At 62.0% G+C, this 19,809-nt stretch overlaps 3 protein-coding genes across 3 annotated transcripts; 2 read left to right on the top strand and 1 right to left on the bottom strand.

The window, feature by feature from the left end:
- The first annotated feature begins 1,238 nt into the window (after positions 1–1,238).
- On the top strand, positions 1,239–4,768 carry IL10RA (interleukin 10 receptor subunit alpha). Its single transcript, XM_068171980.1, has 7 exons — positions 1,239–1,328; positions 2,077–2,197; positions 2,287–2,465; positions 2,722–2,888; positions 3,195–3,345; positions 3,505–3,629; positions 3,759–4,768. The coding sequence occupies exons 1-7, from the start codon at positions 1,265–1,267 to the stop codon at positions 4,695–4,697; spliced, it is 1,746 nt and encodes a 581-aa protein (XP_068028081.1). The 5' UTR covers positions 1,239–1,264; the 3' UTR covers positions 4,698–4,768.
- A 3,023-nt stretch (positions 4,769–7,791) lies between these two features.
- Positions 7,792–10,451, bottom strand: SMIM35 (small integral membrane protein 35). The gene is made up of 4 exons (XM_068172289.1): positions 9,890–10,451; positions 8,430–8,546; positions 8,103–8,136; positions 7,792–7,941 (listed from the first exon to the last, which is right to left on the bottom strand). Exons 1-4 carry the CDS (start codon positions 9,903–9,905, stop codon positions 7,836–7,838), a joined length of 273 nt encoding a protein of 90 aa, XP_068028390.1. The 5' UTR covers positions 9,906–10,451; the 3' UTR covers positions 7,792–7,835.
- A 1,837-nt stretch (positions 10,452–12,288) lies between these two features.
- Positions 12,289–19,635, top strand: TMPRSS4 (transmembrane serine protease 4). Its single transcript, XM_068172201.1, is given in 14 exon segments — positions 12,289–12,702; positions 12,705–12,793; positions 15,944–15,974; positions 16,056–16,169; positions 16,311–16,463; positions 16,550–16,679; positions 17,408–17,509; positions 17,596–17,636; positions 18,057–18,216; positions 18,341–18,507; positions 18,713–18,808; positions 18,915–19,054; positions 19,197–19,346; positions 19,484–19,635. Coding segments are annotated over 14 exon segments (1,554 nt in total). The 5' UTR covers positions 12,289–12,533; the 3' UTR covers positions 19,496–19,635.
- Positions 19,636–19,809: the final 174 nt, after the last annotated feature.

Raw genomic sequence — 19,809 nt, 5'->3', positions numbered from 1 at the left:
TCCTGCCTTTTGGTCCTGTTGCTTTTAATTGCCATTACCTTACACAAAACACAGTCTGTGGCTTTGTGTGGGACTGGCTGTGCTTCATCTCGGGACTCCTCAGCTCCGTGGCTGCCAGATGTGATTCAGGGGCCAAGAGCAGAGTGGCAGGACATTAGCTGGTCTGCCCTGGATGGGGACAAAGCCAGGGCAGGGAGGGGATCTGCTGCTGGTGCTCCAGCCAGGCTGTGAGTTTGTGGCAGCTCTTGGCCTTCATCAGGAAGGATATGTCAGGGAAAACGGGAGAAATCTCCCACTTCAGGCCTTTAAGGTGGTTCTTCAAAGAGGAGCCTCCACGTCCGTGCCCACCACAATGCTCTCTGAGCCTGTCCACACCACTTTTGGTTTCTCTTGCTCTTTTTGTCTGTGTTCTTTCCACTGATTCCCCAGTGGGAAATTCCTCTTTTTGAGGAAAATCACTCTCCATCACACAAGGGCCCCAGGAAAGCCCCCAAGCAAGCTCTGAGGCAAAGCAGAGCACTCGCACACAGTTGGCTAGGTGGTGACTGGGGTCCCAGCACCAGCAGACAGGCAGGACACCACCATGGGCAGACCCCACAGCCATGGGAACACAGACATACCTGGGGGGCTACTCTGGGGACAGTGACAGCCCCTGTGTCACACTGGATTTCCAATGTCACCCCTGTGTGAGGGTGTTTGCAGGACACAGGATAGCCCAGAGGTTCTCACTCAGCCCCAGAAACGGAGAAGGGGGAACTGCAGGCTGAGGCAGGAGGCTGAGCCCAAAGGAGAGCCAGAACCCCCTCCTGGGGCTCCAGGGATAATAGGACCTGGCTGGATCCAGCTGCTGACGGGACAGGACATGGTGCTGTGCTCAGGAAAACCCCTGTGCCAGGTCATCCTCGGTGCTAACACTCACCTGTGCCGTGCTTTTAACATCTCATTTCACAACAAAGCAGCAGAGACATCACTTACTCGTACTTGCCTTTCTCAGCACAGCCCAGCTTTGCTCAGAAAAGCCCCAGAATTGTTCCTCTCAAGCTCTGTTGGAAAAGCCCAGCCCAGGCTGAGGCTTTGGCTGGGGCTGAGTGGGTGGACAGCGAAGAGAAGTGGAAGTGGCTGCTCAGTGACTTTCCTGGCGCTGTTTGAACGCCTCCTAGACGTCACTGGGCCAGCCCCTGCGGGAAAAACGAGAGCTCAGCTCCCGCTGGGGCACAGCCCGGCCCCGCGCCCTCCCTGCTGCCACGGAGGATGCTGAGCAGCCATGGTCCCCTCTGCCACCGCCCTGGCGCTGTGCCTGGCGCTGCTCCTTGCCTGCCCCACACACGGTGAGTCTCTCCTGCTGGTTTTCATCTCCCTGCTGGCCGGGGTGGGCTCCTTGGGATGGGGGATAAGACTGGAGCCACAGCCTGGACACGTTTGCTGGGTGCTCAGCCCTCAGATCAGAATTCTGGAGCAGGGCATGGCCAGGGCTCCCTGCTCACCGCTTGCCTTTCACTGCTGGCTGGGAGCCCAAAGGGGTACCAGCCTCGCTCGTCCCCACTGGTGTCACCGTGAGGGGCCACGGTCACTGGGGACACAGTGCTGGGCTGGGGGTTTGCCAGCAGGCAGCAGCTGCCAGGGACACCTGCAAGGGAAAGGTGACAGATGTTATCAGCGGGGCTTTTCTGCCAGGTGACAGCACAGAGATCAGGCAGGAGGTGTGAAAAAGTCTGGTTTCACCCAGGCAGCAGATGAGCAAAACAGGAAAGCCGAGTCCAAACAGAGCTGGTGGCGAACGGCAGGGGCTGGGGGATGCAAATACAGCTCCTTTCCTGGGGCTGAAAAACACCAAGCCCCAGCTGGGCTATCCCAAAAAAGAAAGAGGAAGGAGAAGAGGGGGCTGAGCAAATCCTGGAAGCTGGACAGAGAAATCTGGGCAAAAAGTTTGCACACTTTGGGTGATCAGTGCTGTTACGTCACCCACCACCCACCACCCACCACGGGGTGATGCTGCAGGAGGCCGTCCCGAGGCTCCTGCGGGGCTGAGGTGGGACAGGGCTGTGCAGCCCCACCTGAGCTCAGCGTGCCCCGCAGGTGAGGAGCTGCCGGGGCCCCGGTCCGTGCGCTTCGCCGCGGAGATGGGGTGGCACCTTCTGAGGTGGGAGCCGGGGCACGGCTGCCCCAGCAACACCCGCTACGACGTGGAGTACATAGTGTGAGTAACAGCGAGGGGGAACACGGGGACCTGCCCTGCCCGGGGTCTGGTTCCAGCTCTCTGCTCACCCCTGGTGCTTCTCCCCACAGCTATGGCTCAAGTAGCCCCTGGACAGCCATCCCGGAGTGCAGGAACACCTCGGAGCACTCCTGTGACCTCACCCACTACACCCCGGACCCGGAGCAGCGCTACCACGCGCGGGTCAGGGCCGTGTCCGGGAACCACACGTCCTCCTGGCAGAGGACCGGCAGCTTCTTCCCACAGCAAGGTGAGCTGGGGCCTGCCTCCACCCTGTGCTGGAGCTGGTGGGGTCAGGGTGCCAAGCTGCTTGGGGAGAACCGTGGGATGAATGAGGGCTGGGATATTTCCCCCCACGCCTTCCTGGAGGGCAGGCGGGCTGCGCAGGGGGATTGGGACAGCCCGAGGATGGGTGGGATGGTCACAGCTCCGTCTGGTGCTGCAGGGGCTGAGAGCTGTGAGCAGGAAACAGCCCTGACCTGCTGTTGTGACTGTTTTGCTTCCAGCTGGCCTGCGCCTGGCGGGCCAGAGCCTCTCCGTGATGGGCAACTCCATCCAGGTGCGGCTGCAGCTGCTCCTCCACTCTGGGAACATCAGCCTGGAGTACAGCGACTTCCAGAAGGAAATGACTCGGTACCACGTGTACATCAGGAGGACACGGGACAACCACACGGTGAGACGACTTGCTGTTCCCGTGTTTTTCCTGCGTTGTCCCACACGGTGCTGCTCAAGTGGAGAAGCAGATTGTTAAAGCATGGTCTTCTGTAGGAGTAAATGCTGAGCTTTCTCAGAGCCACAGCAGCACAGAGAGGCTTCACTGCATGTTTTATGGCAGACTTTTCAAGCTTTTGTAGACTTTGGATCTAGCTGCTGCCATCATTATTGCACCAGGACTTTCCCCAGGGGACAGCGGAGGAGGAGGAGGGAGGGAAGCAGGAGCTGGGGGCTCTCAGGTGCCAGCCTGTGTTGTCTGCTGCAGATCACCGTGGTGAAGAACAGCACCGAGTTCACCATCAGGGAGCTGTTCTGGGTCACAGAGTACTGCCTGAGCGTGGAGCCCAGCGTGGCCCACAGGTCCGTGCCCGCCACGCGCACTGGCGAGCAGTGCGTCACCACCGGCCGCAGGGACAGTAAGTGGGACCCAGGGGAGGGGGGAACCACGGGATGCAGACCCTCCCCAGCCTCCTGGCCCTGGGAGGGTGGGGGCCCACGCCAGGGCAGCCTCTCGGTGCTGTGTGCACCGAGGAATCCCCCTCTCCCCCCTCATCTGGTCACGTCCTCTCTTGCAGGGAGCGCAGAGCTTCTCCCGGGCATCCTCGGCTCCTCCTTCATCACCCTGTCCTTGCTGGGCCTCCTGGGGGCTCTGCTGGCACATACCTACATAAGGAAACCTGTGAGGACACCGTCCGCCCTGGTAAGGCAGGAACAGTGCCATGCCACCTTTTGGGGCCAGAGCAAGGGCGCAGGCTCAAGGAGAGCTGGGAGAGGCAGGCACCAACCAGGGATGAAGCACAGCTCACTCCCCTCTTTCTCTCCCTCCCAGAAGTCCTTCATGAAGCAGAGCTCGCTCTGGGTGGAGCATGAGCCCCCATCCTCGGGCAGCCTGGATGCAGACCCCGTCCAGCAGCTCTTCCTGTGCCAGAAGGAGCCCCAGCTGGGCAGCAGCCCTGACAGCAGCACCAGCACAGCCCAGCTGCCCCTGGAGCAGGGCTGGAAGCTCCCAGCGTGGCCCAAGGACCAGCTGGGCCCGCTGGGGCCCACGGGGAGCAGAGACAGCAGCGGCACCAGCACCGACAGCGGCATCTGCCTGCGCATCCCCTCCTCCTCCTCCTCCTCCCTGAGCTGCTCCGCGGGCCCCGAGCCCCAGGGCTACAGGCAGCAGCTGCCCAGGGCTGAGGACAGTGGGGTGGGCTTGGAGAGCCCCTGCCCTGCTCCGGGCCGCTCCTCTGGCAGCAGGAACGCCAGCCCTGGGGAGCCCGGGCTGTGCCCTGCCATCGGCCAGGCAGATGTGGAGTTCCGGGGGTACCTGCAGCAGTCCAAGGGCACCGTGGAGCCAGAGCGGGCCCCGGGCAAGGGAGAGCCCCTCTCGGGCTGTGCAGGGTCCGTGCAGGGCCTGGGCAGCAGTGACACTGTGCTGGACATGGAGTGCTCCGAGCTGGCTGTGTCCAAAGGGTATTTGAAGCAGCCCTCCCCTGAGCATCCCCTCACACAGGACCTCGCTCCGTGGGGAGCCCCTGCCTGCGACTTCTCCAGCCAGGTGGGGCCCCAAGCCCCCACTCTGCTGAGCTGGGCAGCCCCAGGGGCTCCACTGACCTCCAAAGCCAGCCCTGATCTGAAAACTCCCTTCGACCTGAACATCTTCAGCAACTCTGCCCTCCTGGGGACGCTGCTGCTCGTGCCCAGCCTCAGCTCCAGCTGGGTCACGCCGCCCATCGAGCCCCTGGGCCGGCTCAGCGGGGACAGCAAGGACAGCCGCCTGTGACCCGTCCCCTGGGGGCCACCAGCCCCGCGCTCGGACCCAACTACCTCGTCTGCCACTGGATAAGCTACTCCTGAGCCCTGAATGTCCATGGTGCCAGGCCCAGCCGTGGCCCGGGAGCACCAGCTCAGCCACTGCTGGGCTGCTTTGCCCCAGTCCTGCTGTGGGCAGCCCCCAGTGCACCCCTCCAGCCGCCCCAGCTGGGGGGAGACAGGGATGGGCTGTGCTGGAGGCGCTCGTCCCGACCTCCTCGGGCCACCGAGGACACACTGCAGGCCACCTCGGCCTTGTCTGCCCTCCTCAGCAGGGGCTGCAGGGCCACCCTCGGGGCCTGGGCTTGTCCTGTGCTTCCACTTCCCCCTTTCCTGGGCCAGCTGGGCTCCTCCTGCTGATGTCCCCACTCCTGATGCCATCCCAGCCTTTCACAACACAGACACTGAAGGCAGACGTCAGGCTGACATCAGCGCCCTGCTGCTGGCAGCACGGGGCTCCTGCCCTGCCTGACCCCACACGGACAGGCCAAGGGACTTTCCTGACCCTACAGAGACCCTGCAGCACCCAGCCCCTCTGGGAGAGCCCCAGGGCAGGATATGGGATGCACCTACGAGCCCAGCATGAGGCAGGGCAGTCCTACCCACACTATGGTCTGTGTTCTGCCACTGCTGGATACAGACATTATTTATTGCATTTGTAAATACAGAACGGATGTGGTGTTATTTATTTGGTCCATTTGTCTGTTCATCCTCTCCTAAGGCCAGTCTGAGCTTTCTGTTCCCAGATTTGGACATTCCCCATCAGCAAGAGGCAATGTGCCTTTTCCTCACGCGGGGAAGAGCATTTCCACATCACAGCTGGGAAAAAGGAGAACCAAGCCAGCTCTCCAGGAGCTTCTCACGCACCTGAGCTCCCGGGTGGCTCTCCCTGAGGAATTTGTGGGAGCAATCAGCAGAGGAGCAGCAGGGAAAAGGAGCTGGGCTGCTCACAGTGATCCCACAGGGATGCACATCCCATGGGCCGTCACCAGGGAAGGACAGGAGGACAAATCAAACCCAGGGCTGGAGGAAAGACAGCAGCCAGAGCTCTGCTCAGCAACGTGGTGTTCAGCCATAGGCTGGGCTCGATGATCTCAGAAGTCTTTTCCAAACTAATTGATTCTGTGACGCTGTGAACAGCTGTCATCAGAATGGAAACAGGATGAGACCCAGCAGCTCACCCTGGGCCACCCTCCAGGTCGCAGGGAAGTTTTTCCAAACGTCACTCCATTTCCAGGAACCTTCAGGGTGGGAAGTAAAACTGCTGGTGGAAACCCTCCTCGGGGAATGTGGTTTTCAGGTGAAGGGGTTTTGGTTTTATTTTCAGCTTTTCCAGCACAGGCAGGAGGAGGGGGCTGATCCTTGCTGTGTTTCCTTCTCTTACATCTCACGTGGCACTGCTCACATGTGAGATCCATCCCTGCATCCCACAGGGATGTGGAGGGCACTGGCAGCCTCCTCCTGCCCCTCCACTGGCCCCATCTCTTCTTCCTCTGCATATTTTGGGGGTTAGAGCTTTTTTATCTTTTATTTTTTTCAACTTCCTCTGGAAAAAGGAGTCATCAAAAGCATGGCTTTTTTCATTGTTTTTCTTTTAAACGCTGCTGACGTCAGGCCCCATGGCCGGATCCTGCATCACACAGGGCTCTGCTGGATCCTGCTTACCATGGAGGGCTCCCAGCCCCCAGGAGGTGGCATTTCCCCCTCTCCATGAGCAGTCAGAGGTCTCCTTTCAGCCAGGAGAAAGCCACAGACCACAGGGTTTAGCTTTGATAGCCGAGAGCACAGCTGGTCTGGAAATCCCACTCTGTCCTCACTGGTTTCCCTACACACAGCCACGTGGCTCTTATGAGTTATTCTTTCTTTTTCTTCTGAGAGAAACTTGCAAAGAAATGGTCCCAGGCCCCCCCGCCGTGCCTCACCAGCCCCCGCTGGCCAAGCAGGGCCCCTCTGTGTGGCCACAGAATCTCCCCATGGCTGTTCCTGAGCTCCAGGCACTCCCACAGCCACTTTTCTGCTGAGACCGAAGGCAACTGGCACAGAAAGTCCAGGAGGAGCTTCCACGGGGGCTTTCCGAGGGGTTTCCTTGCACTGGGAGTGTGGAGAACCAACTTCCATGGTGGTGCAGGTATTGGATGGAGGAGGAAGAGGAGGACTGAGAGAGATTTCCCATTTCCTCACGGTGTTTTCCGCAGTTGCACAAATCCAGTCACCCAGTCCTGGCGCTCCTCCTCAGCTGCTTCCCTGAGGGGCAGCCTGGTGCCAGGTCTCTGGGTGTGCAGGAGGCTGGGAGGTCTCTGAGCCGTGGGGAACGTGGCTGTTTTCTCCAGGATCAGTGATGAGGAATCTTGGATGAGGCTGCATCCTCTTCCTCCGTCCCAAACAAGGGGAAGCTGCACCAGTGCCGGCCCAGGCACCCCCTGTGCACCTGTGGCTGCACAGGGCCGGTGAGGGAACTGCAGGTTCATCCCAGGGGATGCCCAGGGAATTGGTGGAGTTTCCCTCTCTGGAGACATTCCAAATCCACCTGGGTGTGTTCCTGTGTCACCTGCTCCAGCTGACCTTGGGCAGGGTGAGGGTTGGACCGGGTGGTCTCCAGAGGTCCCATCCAACCCCAAGATTCTGTGATTCTGGGAAGCTTTTTTAGGAGCAGAAACTGCACCACTGCCATTTCGGTTGAAATCCGGCGAATTCAGGGGCTGTTTCTTAGAGAAGTGAAAACGGAGGGATTCCCCCTGAGCGGTTTTGGTTGCTTTTTCTGTTGGTGCTGGGCTGTGACTAAGAGGCAGCAAGAGAAAGCGCTGCAAGAGCACCCGGGCTCCAGCCCTGTCCCTCTGTCCCTGGCCATGTGTCCCATCCCAGGGACAGTGGGGAAGGAAACCCAAACCAAAGCCTGTGCGGGAAGAAACCAAAACCAGAGCTCAGGGAAAGCCTCTGAAACCCCAGAGCCATTGGCAGGACTTTTGCTGGAAAAACCTTGGGACTGTCCTGAGGAAAGCTGTGATGCTCAGGGGCTACAAGGCAGCACAGAGGCTTTAGGCACAGCACTCGGGGACAGGGGGGGACAAGGGGATGTCCTTCCTACCTGCTCAGCAGCCCAGCTCTCACCTCACAGCCCCTGGTTGTGGAAGGGCTCGTAGCCACTGCTCGAGGTGCCCAGCGAGCCACTGATGCTGAACGGTGGCACCAGCTCCAGTGCCACCGACCCCAACCCGCTGCAGGGAAAGCAGAGAGGTCACCAAGCTGCCCGTCCTCCTCCAGCCCCTGCCAGCCCCCTGCCAGCAGCAGAACTGGGTGAGGAGAGGAGTTGTGACACCTTGGCACTGCACAGAGGGAGCTGCCAGCCTGCCCCTGGTCCTCCCATGGCATCACTCACCGCGAGTGGTAGAGGCTGAAGACAAAGTCAGGCCCTGGGGAGGCAGGAGGAAGAGGAGGGAGAGTGTAAGAGCCATGTGTTGCTTTGCCGTGAGTGGCAGGGTGGGGACAGGCAGGACAGGCAGCAGGACAGCACCAGGACATCGCTGTGCATCCCCCTCCTCACCTCAGAGTACCGTCAGCTTGGCCCCGAGCCCCCTGCACCAGGAGCTCCCCTCTCCCGTGTTCCACACCCCAGGCCCTGCAGCCCCCATGCTCTGAGCCGCCCCATCCCCTGCCTTGTCCCTTTGTCCCCCTGTCCCCCTGTCCCCTGCCCTGCCGTACTCACGGCGCTGGCAGTGGCCCCGCCGGTACCACCGGATGAAGGTGTAGCCAAAACTCGCCAGGATCAGCAGGGCCAGCCCGATGCCCAAGACAACCCCGATCACCTTGATGGGCTCTTGTCCTGGAGAGCAGAGGGAGCAGGGGCTCTGCAGACACACCTCTGGGAGGCTGGGGGTCCCGACTGTCCCCTGCAGGGCACAGCACACCCGGGAGTGGGGGTACAGCTCTCCAGCATGTGCTGTCCCCATGGTGGGGAGGGACTGCACCCGCCAGGGCTGCCAGGACCGTGCCACGGAGATTTCTGCTGTCCCCAAAGCCCCATGACGGAGACCACCGCCGTCCCCAGGTGAGCTGGCAGGTAGGACGGTCACTGGGAAGGGAGGTGGCCACCCTGACCATGCTGTGTCCCCACTGCCGGTCCCGCTCACGCCCTCGTGGGGTGATGCTCCTTTCCTGGTGGCGCTGGAGCCATTTCTGGGCTGGCAGTTCCCTCTAGAGGATGCTTTTGTCAGGACGAGCAGCTGCTGCCGCCAGCGCCAGGCTGGGACGGGACACGGACGGGGCTGTGCGGGCTCTGCACCGCCCCATCCCTGCCCCCCGTGAGCGAGCTCTGGCAAAATCCACACCGATCAATGCTCCCGGAACTGTCAGGACACCGAGGTGCCCGGCACAGCCACTGAGCATCGATTCCGGTGCGGACAGCTCTGCTGCGGCTGTGCCAGGAGGGCGCAGGGGGTTTGGGCGCTGCCCCAGAGCACGGCCAGCGGAGGGCACAGGGACGGGATTGAATGCGGCACCGGGAGCGAGGAGACAGCGGAAAGGGATGACCTAAGAGCAGCTAAATTTAGGCAGATGCCAGCGGAGTGAGAGCACTTCCCCTGTGGTCAGGGTGTTTACACAGCGAGCGCGGTCCCAGGGACGGACAAACAGCCGGGGGCCGCAGAGCATCGGCCGCAGCTCCCAGGGCTCGCGCGGGAGGAGCAGGACCTGCCCTGCTCTGCCTTCCCTTCCAGCCGGCCCTCCTGGCAGGGCTCAGGGTATGTGGGTGGCAGTGTTTGCTGGGGCAGGGCGAGCTGGAGCCCCGCGACCCCCGGTGAGGGCGAGGCCGGGGAGCCGCAGCAGGCGTGACTCACGGCAGGGCAGGAGGAACGTGGTGCAACAGCTCCCTGAACCAGCCGGCTGCCGAAACTGCCCCGTCCCCACGCCCACTGCCCGTGGGAGGGTGACGGCGGCGTGCCCAGGCCCTGCCCCGTGCCGTGTGTGGGAGGCGTCCCTGCCCTGGCACCTCGGGAGCAGAGATGCCCACATGCCAGGGGATGGCTCTGAGCAGCACTGCTCGGGCACAGCCACAGCGGCAGTGAGCCCCAGCTCTTGGAGCAGAGGGGAGGAAGGTCACCAAAGCGCTGCCCATGCCACAAACATCCCACCTCTGCCCCGGGAGGGGGGAGAAGGCCACCTGCTCACCTGTCGGGGCGTCCATGTCCTGGTGCTGTGCCACAGGAGCTGCTCTCGGTTATCCTGGCCTGGAGCTGCTGCTGCAGAACCCTGTCTGTGCTGGAGCCTGCCTCGTCCTGCCCGTCCCCTGTCCCCTGGTGACACGGCTGCCTCCCTGCAGCGAGGCTGGGCACCAGTCCTGGCCCACTGGTCCAACTGGTTCAGAGGGAGAAAGCAGAGGAGCTGCAGCAGACACGACCAAGGGCACATCGCTGTGCCCAGCCTGCCTGTGTGGGCAGCTCTGCCCTCCCACTGCTGGAAGAGGCTGAACTGGGAGTACTGGGAGCCTGAGGGGCAGGGACACCCTGGACACAGGTATGTCCAGCTCTGGCAAGGTGCCCAAGTGGCTGTGTCCTCCGATTGCCACCTCCCAGCAAGACCAGCAACCGGGAAGGTGGCAGAGACCCACACAGAACCCAGGCTGGGGGCCTCAGGCAGGACCCCAGGGGACAGGGAAGGACAGGGGTGACCCACAGCAGCTGCCCCCAGTCAGACACATCCCAGAGTGATGCCCTTACAGCTCTACTTGATCATCTCCTCAAAGTCCCAAACCAGAGTGTCACTTGGGAATCAGCCCCTGTTTGTAGGAAGAGGGAAAACCACCTCCTGTGGCTGCAGGGAAAAGTGACCAAAAAACAGCTGTAACCCTTAACAGCTGGAACCTGGGCAAAACTCCTCCCTGCTTTGTGCTGCTGTGCCAGGCACGGCCTCCAACCCTGCTGTGCCCCACATCAGTGGCCGTGGGTGGCCTGGGCAGGAGCCAAGCCCTGAGCAGCTCTGCCAACCTCGGTGCCAAGAGCAGCAGTGGGGCCTGGGGGGTGTAAGGCCAGCAGAACACAAGAGGGGACAGCGGGAATTGCAGCCCCCAGGGGCTGGCAGCGCTCCCTGCCTGGAGAGGACAGGGTGTGGTGTGTGTCTGCTGTAAATGCAGGTGAACCCAGGAGGAAATGCTGATGTCTGACTCCAGCTCAGGAGGCTGAATGGTTTCTCTATTATAACTATGCTATAATACATTCATATACTATTTAAAGGAGATACTAAAACTACAAACCTACTTGTTCTAACTCCCATATCTAACTCACTCACCACTCGTGACCCTCTCTGAGAGTGCAGCCACAGGTGGGTTGGATTGGCCACCAGCTCAAACAATCCTCACCAGAATCCAACCAAGCAATCAGCCCAGGTGAACAATTCTCCAAACACATTCCACATGGGAAAAACAAGGAGCAGAAATAGAAATTGTTTTCTCTTTCTTCCCTCTGTACTCCTCTATGAAAAAATCCTGAGAGAGGGAAGAATGTGCCTACTACAAGTGTCTGTGTGGCTCACGGTCACTCGGGTCACTCAGAGCCCTGCGTCAGCCCAGCCTGACCTCTGCCTGACCCCACTGGAGCCAGATGCCCGGAAAGCTGTGCCATGCCCGGCTCGGGGAGCAGGGAAGGGTGACTGGCTGCAAACGCAGCCGCACTCCAGGAAGCAAAGCCCAGGAGGCCGCGGGGCTGTGACACAACACCTGCAGAGCTGAGCTGCGTCCTCAGAGCCTTTGCATCCCCAAGGGAGGACCGGCTGCTCCTGCCGTGCCACCGCTCCTGGGCTGCTCTCCCTTCCATGGCAGCAGGGCTGGCACCGGGATGCTCTGGGGAGGCTGCCAGGACCTGCCAGGTGCACCAGGGAGCCAAGGCCTGCCCAGCCCCCACTGCTGCAGCCCGTAAAACATTTTTCAACCTGAAATGTGCCACAGTAGCCCAGTAGGCTGCCCTCTACATCCCACATCCTCTGGGCATCACATGGACCACGAGGGCGGAGGTCCCCACAGCTCCCAGGAGTGGCTGGATCCTCAGTGTGAGTGTGGGGAGGATGGCCCTTACCTGCAGAGCCACAGGTGGATGCCTGGCCAGGCTGTGGGAGCAGGCAGCATCCCTGCTGGCAGGGGTGAGCTGGCACGGCGATGGCACAGCTTCCTGAGGAGTTGCAGGTCGTGGGTGCTCTGCTGTCTGCCTCTGGCAGCAGCAGGACCATTGGGAAAGCTGGATTTCCACAGGAGAAGGGGGTAATTAGCTGCTCGGCACATCCTGCACACCCAGCACCTCCAGCATGAGTGTGCAGAGGGCAGCCAGCAGCCTCCCCGACCCCAGCCCGCTCCCCGGGCCACCCTCACCCCCTTGGGGTGCTGCCTCCTGCACACCTCAACCTTCCCCCATCCTGCCAGGCTATGACAAACCGCTCCATCCCAGAGGGGTTGGTTATTCCTAAATAATCACATATCCATGACCCTCAGCTGTCCCCGAGGTCACCCCATGGTGCCCCCCTTGCAGCCTAGGGTGACAATCCATGGACACCCACCTGCCTTCCCTTTAACCTCCCCCAGCCCTGCCAGCCGTGACCTGGGGACACACAGCCCGAGTGACCCAGAGCACAAACTCTCCTCCTTTCCTCCTCCACCTACTCAAACCTCGGTTTGACAACAACCCAGTGCAACGCGGAAGAGCCGGACAAAGAGCGGGATGGCAGTGGTTCCTCTTATCATCAGGAGGAGCAGGAAAAATCAGTTCCTTCACTTCTGATAAGCCATTTGGTGACAGCAGCCCCGCAGGTGAGTCACCTGCAGTGGCAGATGCTCGGGAGATTAGCGCCGGTGGAGGTGCTGCTGATAGACCGGTGTTGTATTACAATACAAACCAGAATTCCTGTTTCACAACTCCCCTTGTGGGTTTTAAGGAGGGCCGGGGCGGTCCTGCCCCAGTGTGAGCACGGCGTGGGCACGGAGCGCAGAGCACAGGCTGCACAGGGAGCATCGCCTCCCCGCGTCCCGCACCGGGGACATCTGCCGGGTTTCCGCGGGCGCAAGGACCACGCCGGAGCTGGATGGACATGGTGAGTCACGGCCCGCGCTGCCCCCGGCCCCGGGATGGGCACCAGCCCCCCGCACACCCCGCGCCCGGCCGCGCTCCCAGCCCGGAGCAGTGCTGAGGGGATGGGGCAGCGCAGGCCCAAGGAGCTGCTGCTCCCCAGCAGCCAAGGAAGGGTTTCCCCCTGTTCCTCACACCCCTCCGTGGCTGCACACCGTGCTTGGGTACCCCCCGAGCTCTCGCTCCCACATTTCTGGGGCTGCCTTTCCCTCTCCCGGCCCGGGGAGCAGACAAGCAAGGCAGTGTCCCCCATGCCAAGGGGAACAACGCCTTCAGAAGGGTCTTATCCCACTCCTGGGCACCGCCTGGGGGAGAGCCAGGCCCTCCCAGCCCCCAGCACAGCTGCCGGGGCCTCTGCTCAGCACAGGGGACACACCTGCAGCGCCCTGTGCAGGAAAAGCCATGGCCACCAAACCCCAGCCTGGCATGCAGTTCCTCCCTGGGAGGGAGACACTTCCCCAAGAGGGCAGGCACGGATGACCAAGCTCGCCGGGCACTGCAAAACCCTCCACCAGCAGCACACCGGGACATCAACCCCTGCAGGGTGGGGAGCCCACTCCCTGCAGTGCCTGCACACACCCACGGGTTAAATCCCCGCAGCCAAGGAGTCAGCTCGGAATCTGATGGCCCTGCGAAGCTCTGCTTGCTGAGGGAGCGTCCCACCTGCTCCCGAGGGAGGGACGAAGGCCAGCTCAGGACACCCTGCACCCCCAGCACGGATCCCCCGCTGAAAGGGGGGAGGGAGGAGGTTCAGCAGAGCTCCATGGCTCTTGGGCTGGCACTGGCACAGCTGGAGCCTGGGATGGCCATGGGGACATGAAGGGCTCCAGGAGAACGCAGCAAGGGAGCTCAATTAGTCACGGTAGCACGGAGCTCTGCAGGAAATCATGTGCCTCCACTCCACGCAGGAGCGGGCATGGCCCTCAGCTTTGGATTTAACCAGTGCAGCTCTTGCTCGTGGTCGGGGCTTGAGAGGAGCCATGGAGAGGCAGCTCCAAGCTCTGAATCCTTTTGAAACAGAAGAGGTTCATGGACTGAAGAAAATGCAAAAAACAAAAAAAAAAACCCCAAAACCCTATAATCACCCATCTCATCAGCATCCACACCAGACCTGGTGTCTTGGAAAGGATCCCAGCTGTGGATGACATGATGGGGACAGCCATGGGCAGTGTGGGGACAGAGGGACAGCCGTGCTGCTGCAGTGGGGCCTGGAGGATCCATCTCGGCCTGGGATCGTTCCCGCAGGGAACCGTTAGGATCCCATTATCCAGGTGGTGCCTGGCCCAGGCCCAGGTGACACAGGAGGTCAGCATGAGGAAGGACCAGCCCCACGTGCCCTGGGCTGGCAGAGGTTGGTGCAGCATTACAAAACTCCCCAGGCCTCCGGGGATTCTTCCCTTCTCTGCAGAGAAGTGGCTCAGGAAGGGCAGCCGAGGTGGGAGATGCAGGACCCAGGTTCCCCTTCCCACCCTGCCCTCCTGCTCCCAGCAGCTCCCTGCCACCAGGAGCTGAGCAGAGCCCGTCCAGGAGTGGGGAATTTGGCACAAGCTGCCCACACTCGACACGGGTGCCAGCTGAGCCTGGCTTTGGGAGGAAGGCTGCTGGCATTTCCTCAAGGAACCAGACTCCAGTGTGCTGAGACAGAGCCACATGGCACCAGGCAGGACTCAGTCCTCCCCTGCACAGGGCACTGCTTGTTCCCAAAACCAGCAGCCCCAGCCATGCTGCAGGGACACGACAGGGAGGCAACAGCTCCTGGCTCACAAAGCCAGCCTGCCTTTGTGAGCTAACCCAGGGATAATGGCTTGGCACTTGGTGTAAAGTCCTGCTGGAAGGGTGTGTGTGCATGGCTAAACATGCCCTGGCACGGTGACCCGGGCAGGGAGGGCTCACCTCTCCTCTGACCTTGGCATACAGCCCCCTTCAGCTGTGCCACATCCCCAGTGCCCCCACACTGCTCTGCCAGGCCCCAGCCTCTGAGCCCTGGGATGGCACAGGGACCTCTGCTCTCCTTTGGCGTGACCAACACCATCACCTCCAAACTTGTGCTGCTCTTGGAGTTCAGTTGGAGCAAAGGCTTCCAGAGCCCAAACCCTCCTGGATTGTGCACCTGGATCTGTGGGTTTCTCACAGCGGATTGAACCTTCCTTTCCTCTGCTCATGCAAAAATCTTGTCTTACCTGTGGTGGCAGAGTCCAGAAGCAACAGCAGAAGAGAAGAGCTCACTGGGGCTGGCAGGGCAAGGAGGGGAGCAGGCTCAGTGCAGCAGGAGCACCTTTCCAAACGGCTGCTCTGTGGCACGGCACAACCACGGCTGGAAAGCACGGAACAGACACCAACAGTGCCCACCTGAACCCTCCCGAAGGGGTGCTGGGCTTCAGCCCACCCACCACCCACCGAGCAGGGGCTCAGAGCACCTGCCCTCCCATGGCTGGGGCTTTCCAGAACAAGGAGTTGTTACAGGAGGATAACTCGGAGGAGCTCAAGCGGATCGATGCTTGAGTCATCCCCACTCCGGCCCCGGCGGTGTTTACCCCGTCTCTTAGCAGCGGCACAGCCCTTCCTCCCTCCCCGCCCTGGTTCCCCTGGCTCGGGCTGGTTTCTCTGATGCTCCTGCAGCCCGGCAGGGAGCACCCGGGCTGTGCCACCCGCCTCTGACCCTACTGGAGCCACAAATCCCCGTCGTGGCATGCCCGTGTGCCACAGCCCCACAGGCGTGTGTATTTTGACTCGGTGTCTGTGCACAGCAGAAAGAGCCTCTTTCACAACATCTGTGACTTTTTAAGCCTCAGGTGTGTTAATGACAGTAACTATACCACTGAGAGCTAGTTACTGGAACTGCACAGGTGGTGTCTATGGGAACAAGGCGGCAGGTGACCCTGGGTGACCCAGAGTCGGGTGTTGTCACGGCAGGACAAGCCACCCCCATTCCCGGCAGCGCTAAAGCCACCTCAGGTGAAGGTTGGGCCAGTTTCCCTGCTCATCCCTGCTGCCCTCCCTGGGCTGTGAGCTCACCACGGGGCCAACTACCTTGCCCACAGCTGACCCTCCTGCCTTCCAGCTGCTTTTTGCCTGCAGGTTCAGCTCATGACTGGTTTTCCTCTCTGGTTTGCAGGACTCGGCCTCGGAGCGGCTCAACGGCAGAGGTAACACCGGTGGGAGCTGGGAGAGATGAGAGGTGCCGGGCTGAGCCCAGCCATGCTGGGCCACGCTCCTCTGTGTTGCAGGTCCCTGCACGAGACCCAAATCCTCCAGGGCACCGGAGTCCTTCAAGCGGGTCGGGATCCTTGTCCTGGCTGTAGTGCTCACCCTTGCCTGCCTGGTCGCCATCGGGTTCCTGGGTACAGCTCCTGATCTCTCCCCCTCCTTCCCCATGGCCATGGCTCAGCCAACACAGACCCAGCTCCTTGCTGATCCCTCTGTGGCAGCCCCGGGCCTGCCCAGGACCTGGAGCTCAGCACTGAGCCCCCCTCTCCCTCTAGTGAAGATTTACCTGGACCACCACTACCTGCTCTGCAAGCAGCCCCTGAAGCTGGTGTCGCTGAAGCGGGTGTGTGACGGGCAGCTGGACTGTCTGCAGGGCGAGGACGAGGCCAACTGTCCCCAGTGGGTCCCCGAGGGGCCGCCAGCCGGGGGTGAGTGCAGGACACCCCCCCAGAGCTCGGGGGGCTGGGCTGCTGCGGCCACCCCGTGCCAAAGCTGACTTTGTGTCTGCCTCCAGCCCGCGTTTCCAAAGACAGATCCATCCTGCAGGTGCTCCAGAGCCACACTGGAACCTGGTCCTGTGTGTGCCACGACCACTTCACCCTGACGCTGGCCAGAGCTGCCTGTGAGCAGATGGGCTACAGCAGGTACCCGGCTGCTTCCCCTGCCTCACCGTCCCTCTTCCTTAAAAGTTCTTCTGGAGTGGGGCTCTGCTAATCTGTGAAGCACTCAGAGCTCTGCACTAATGGTTTCAGTCCATCCCCAGCACGCAGAGCACTCTGTGAGTCCCCAGGAGCTGGCTCGGAGCCCTGGCAGCCTCCCGTGAGAGCAGACTGCTGTGCCCTGCTCTGTCACAGCCCATGGGCACCCTGCCCTGCTCCTGCTCTGCCTCCGTGCCCCCTACCTGCAGCCCTGCCCTCCCCAGAGCAGCCCAGGGTCTCCCTGCCAACACAGCTCACCTGGGGAGCGAGGCTCAGGGCCCTGCACTTCCCTTTGAAGGTGGGTTCTGGTGTTTGAGCCACCGTAGGAGCCCAGACTGAGTCAAACCCAGCATTTTCCAGGCCCAAAAAGTCAGCGATTGAGGCATTGAACACAGGTCCCAAATGTCACAATAGCAAGGAGCTCTGTGAGCTCTCCCAGAGCCACCTACTCACTCCTCTGCATAGCAGGGAACGCTCTCCCCTCCTTCAGTTGCTCCTGTCCCTGTTTCTGGGCTCAGTGTCCCAGCCCTCCAGGGCTGTGACATCCTCTCTTTGGCATCCCTGTCCCCAGAAGCCCCTTTTTCCTTTGGGATCCAGGCTCCCAAGGCGCTGAGGCACCAGTGTTTGTCCTCCCCCACCCCTGAAGCCCTGTCCCCCTGGGACCTGTCTTCCAGCACCCCAGCTTTCCAGGGCGTGGAGGCGAGCGCGGGGCAGCCTCTGCCTCCCCGCGAGGTCGTGCTGAGCAACGGGAGCCTCCAGGTGCTCGAGCCAGGCAGGTGAGTGGGGACTGTTTGGACCCCCAGCAGGAGCCTCTGGTGCCTGGCAGAGGAGCCAAATCCAGCTCTCTTCCTTCCTCCTGCAGGAAATGCCTCTCGGGGTTGGTTGTGTCACTCTTTTGTTCCAGTAAGTACCAAGATGGTGGCTGGGCCTTATGGGCACTGGGGCCTCGTCCTGCTCCAGGTCCTCGCTCCTGGCACGGCCCCGTAGGAGTGTGGCTCCATCCCAAGGCCACTCAGCAGTGTTTGCAGGAGGAAAGATGGGTTTAATTACTGCTCACCTCGTTAAGGCAGCACAAACCTCCCAGCAATGAAACACCTGAGGGAGGCTTAAGCAGCTGCCTGCATGGGCTTACCTTTGCCAGTGAATTACCCTGATTAAACTAATTATGCGGGGAAGGGGGGCTGGAGCAGGCAGAGTGTGGCTGGACCCCTTCCAGCAAGCCTGGGGATGCGGGGTGACGGCAGCGCTGCGGGGAGGAGGCACCCTGGCTGCGCTCCTGTCGCTGGGAGCCTCCTTTGCTCTGTCCCTCGTGTCCCCTGACAGACTGCGGGCAGAGCGTGCGGACCCCGCGGGTGCTGGGGGGCAGCCCGGCCGCCATCGAGGCGTGGCCCTGGCAGGTCAGCCTGCAGTACAGGAAGGAGCACATCTGCGGGGGCAGCATCATCGGGCCCGGCTGGGTGCTGACGGCCGCGCACTGCTTCACGTGAGTGGGCACCGCCCGCGGGCGCGAGCGGCGCTGCCGGGATCTCCCGGAGCTGACAGCTCGCACGGGGCCCTGTGCCCGTCCCCGCGGGGGCACAGGCGGTGACAGCGTCGTCTGTGCACAGGAACAACCCCATCATCCAGAGCTGGCGTGTGAAGGCCGGCTCCGACCTCCTGTCGGGCGCTGCCACCATCGCGGTGGAGAAGGTGTTCCTGGCGGAGGTGACACCTGCGTCCTCCAAGGACAATGACATCGCCCTGGTGAAGCTGCGCTCCCCCGTGCATGACTCAGGTGGGCCTGGCAAAGCCCTGCCTGGGGCAGGAGTCACAAGTGTCCCCTGTTGGCACTGAGCGTCGGGCTGGGATGGCGATGCCCGGCGTGGCAGCGTTCCATGGGCGCCGGGCGTTGGAGCAGGGAGTGGGGTGCCCAGCTGGTGGCTGTCCCCAGCCAGTCTGGGCCCCTTCCCTGTGAGCCCCCCCTCACATCTCCTTTCCAGACAGCACCAAGCCCATCTGCCTGCCTTATTTTGATGAGGAGCTGGTGCCGGGCACACCCTTGTGGGTGATCGGCTGGGGCTACACAGAGGAGCACGGTGAGTGGCACAGCGTGGGGGTGACAGGGACAAGGCAGAGCCCCCAGCACTGCCGGCAGGAGCAGCGGGGCCGGAGGGTCCCTCTGAGAGGCCGTGTGTCACCCAGGGAAGCTGTCGGAGCGCCTGCAGCAGGCCGAGGTGGAGCTCATCGACAAGAGGAGCTGCAACCTGGCCGCCTACCACGGCGATGTCACCGACAGGATGCTGTGTGCCGGCCTGCCCCAGGGCGGCGTGGACACCTGCCAGGTGGGGGCCTGGGCTGGACACGGGGCTGGGCGGGTCCGTACCCATCCGTGACACAGCTCCTTCGAGGGAAGAGCTGTTTTGGGGACGGCTGCTGCGAGGGCTGTGGCTCTGCGGGGCCATCCTGAGGGTCTGTCCTTGCCAGGGGGACAGCGGTGGGCCCCTCCTGTACTCGGGCGGGCACTGGCAGGTCGTGGGCATCGTCAGCTGGGGCCAGGGCTGCGGGACCCCCAGCACACCCGGCGTCTACACCAGTGTCCGTGCCTACCTGGACTGGATCTACACCGTGCGCAGGGTCAGTGCCGTCCTGCCCGGGGGGACAGGCAGCTCCCTTCGGCTGAGCTGCCTCCCGAAGGACACAGCTGCTTTCCTCTTGCTTTTGGCTGCCCAGTCAAAGCTTTCAATTCCTTCTGTGCCTCTCTCTCCTCGCAGTCGGAGCTCTGAGACCTGCCGGAACAGGTCTCTCCTCGCCCCAAGCCTCCCTTCCCATCCCTCTGCCCTTGCTCTGGCAGCAACAGGGCCGTGGATCTCCAGCCACGGAAGGTGAGCAGAGGCTCCCAAATCCTCGCTGGCAGCTGTGATTTAGGGTGCCAGAGCCCAGCCAAGGAGGCAAAGGGTGACTCGGAGTAGCGGCCACTGATCCCGTGAAGGAATGTCACTGGCCCAAGCTCCCTTCCGGAGAAAGATTAATTTATTACCCTGTGCTGACCCCGCTGTGGCAGGATGGCTCTGGGGGGGCCAAGCTGCTGTCAGCTCAC

The sequence above is a fragment of the Anomalospiza imberbis genome, chromosome 24 (genome assembly GCF_031753505.1).
Source record: "Anomalospiza imberbis isolate Cuckoo-Finch-1a 21T00152 chromosome 24, ASM3175350v1, whole genome shotgun sequence".
Classification (NCBI taxonomy): domain Eukaryota; kingdom Metazoa; phylum Chordata; class Aves; order Passeriformes; family Viduidae; genus Anomalospiza; species Anomalospiza imberbis.
Note: the sequence above shows the minus strand (reverse complement) of the source record. Positions and strands in the feature narration are given on the sequence as shown.

What these genes read in the sequence shown, in the direction of transcription:
- IL10RA (XM_068171980.1), top strand. Translation starts at nt 1,265, where the DNA reads ATGGTCCCCTCTGCCACCGCCCTGGCGCTGTGCCTGGCGCTGCTCCTT. An exon ending in CACCACCGGCCGCAGGGACA is followed by an intron (nt 3,346 to 3,504) that starts GTAAGTGGGACC and finishes CCTCTCTTGCAG; the next exon opens with GGAGCGCAGAGCTTCTCCCG. An exon ending in TGAGGACACCGTCCGCCCTG is followed by an intron (nt 3,630 to 3,758) that starts GTAAGGCAGGAA and finishes TCTCCCTCCCAG; the next exon opens with AAGTCCTTCATGAAGCAGAG.
- SMIM35 (XM_068172289.1), bottom strand. An exon ending in GCGGGGCCACTGCCAGCGCC is followed by an intron (nt 8,137 to 8,429) that starts GTGAGTACGGCA and finishes CTGCCTCCCCAG; the next exon opens with GGCCTGACTTTGTCTTCAGC. An exon ending in TTCAGCCTCTACCACTCGCG is followed by an intron (nt 7,942 to 8,102) that starts GTGAGTGATGCC and finishes CTTTCCCTGCAG; the next exon opens with CGGGTTGGGGTCGGTGGCAC.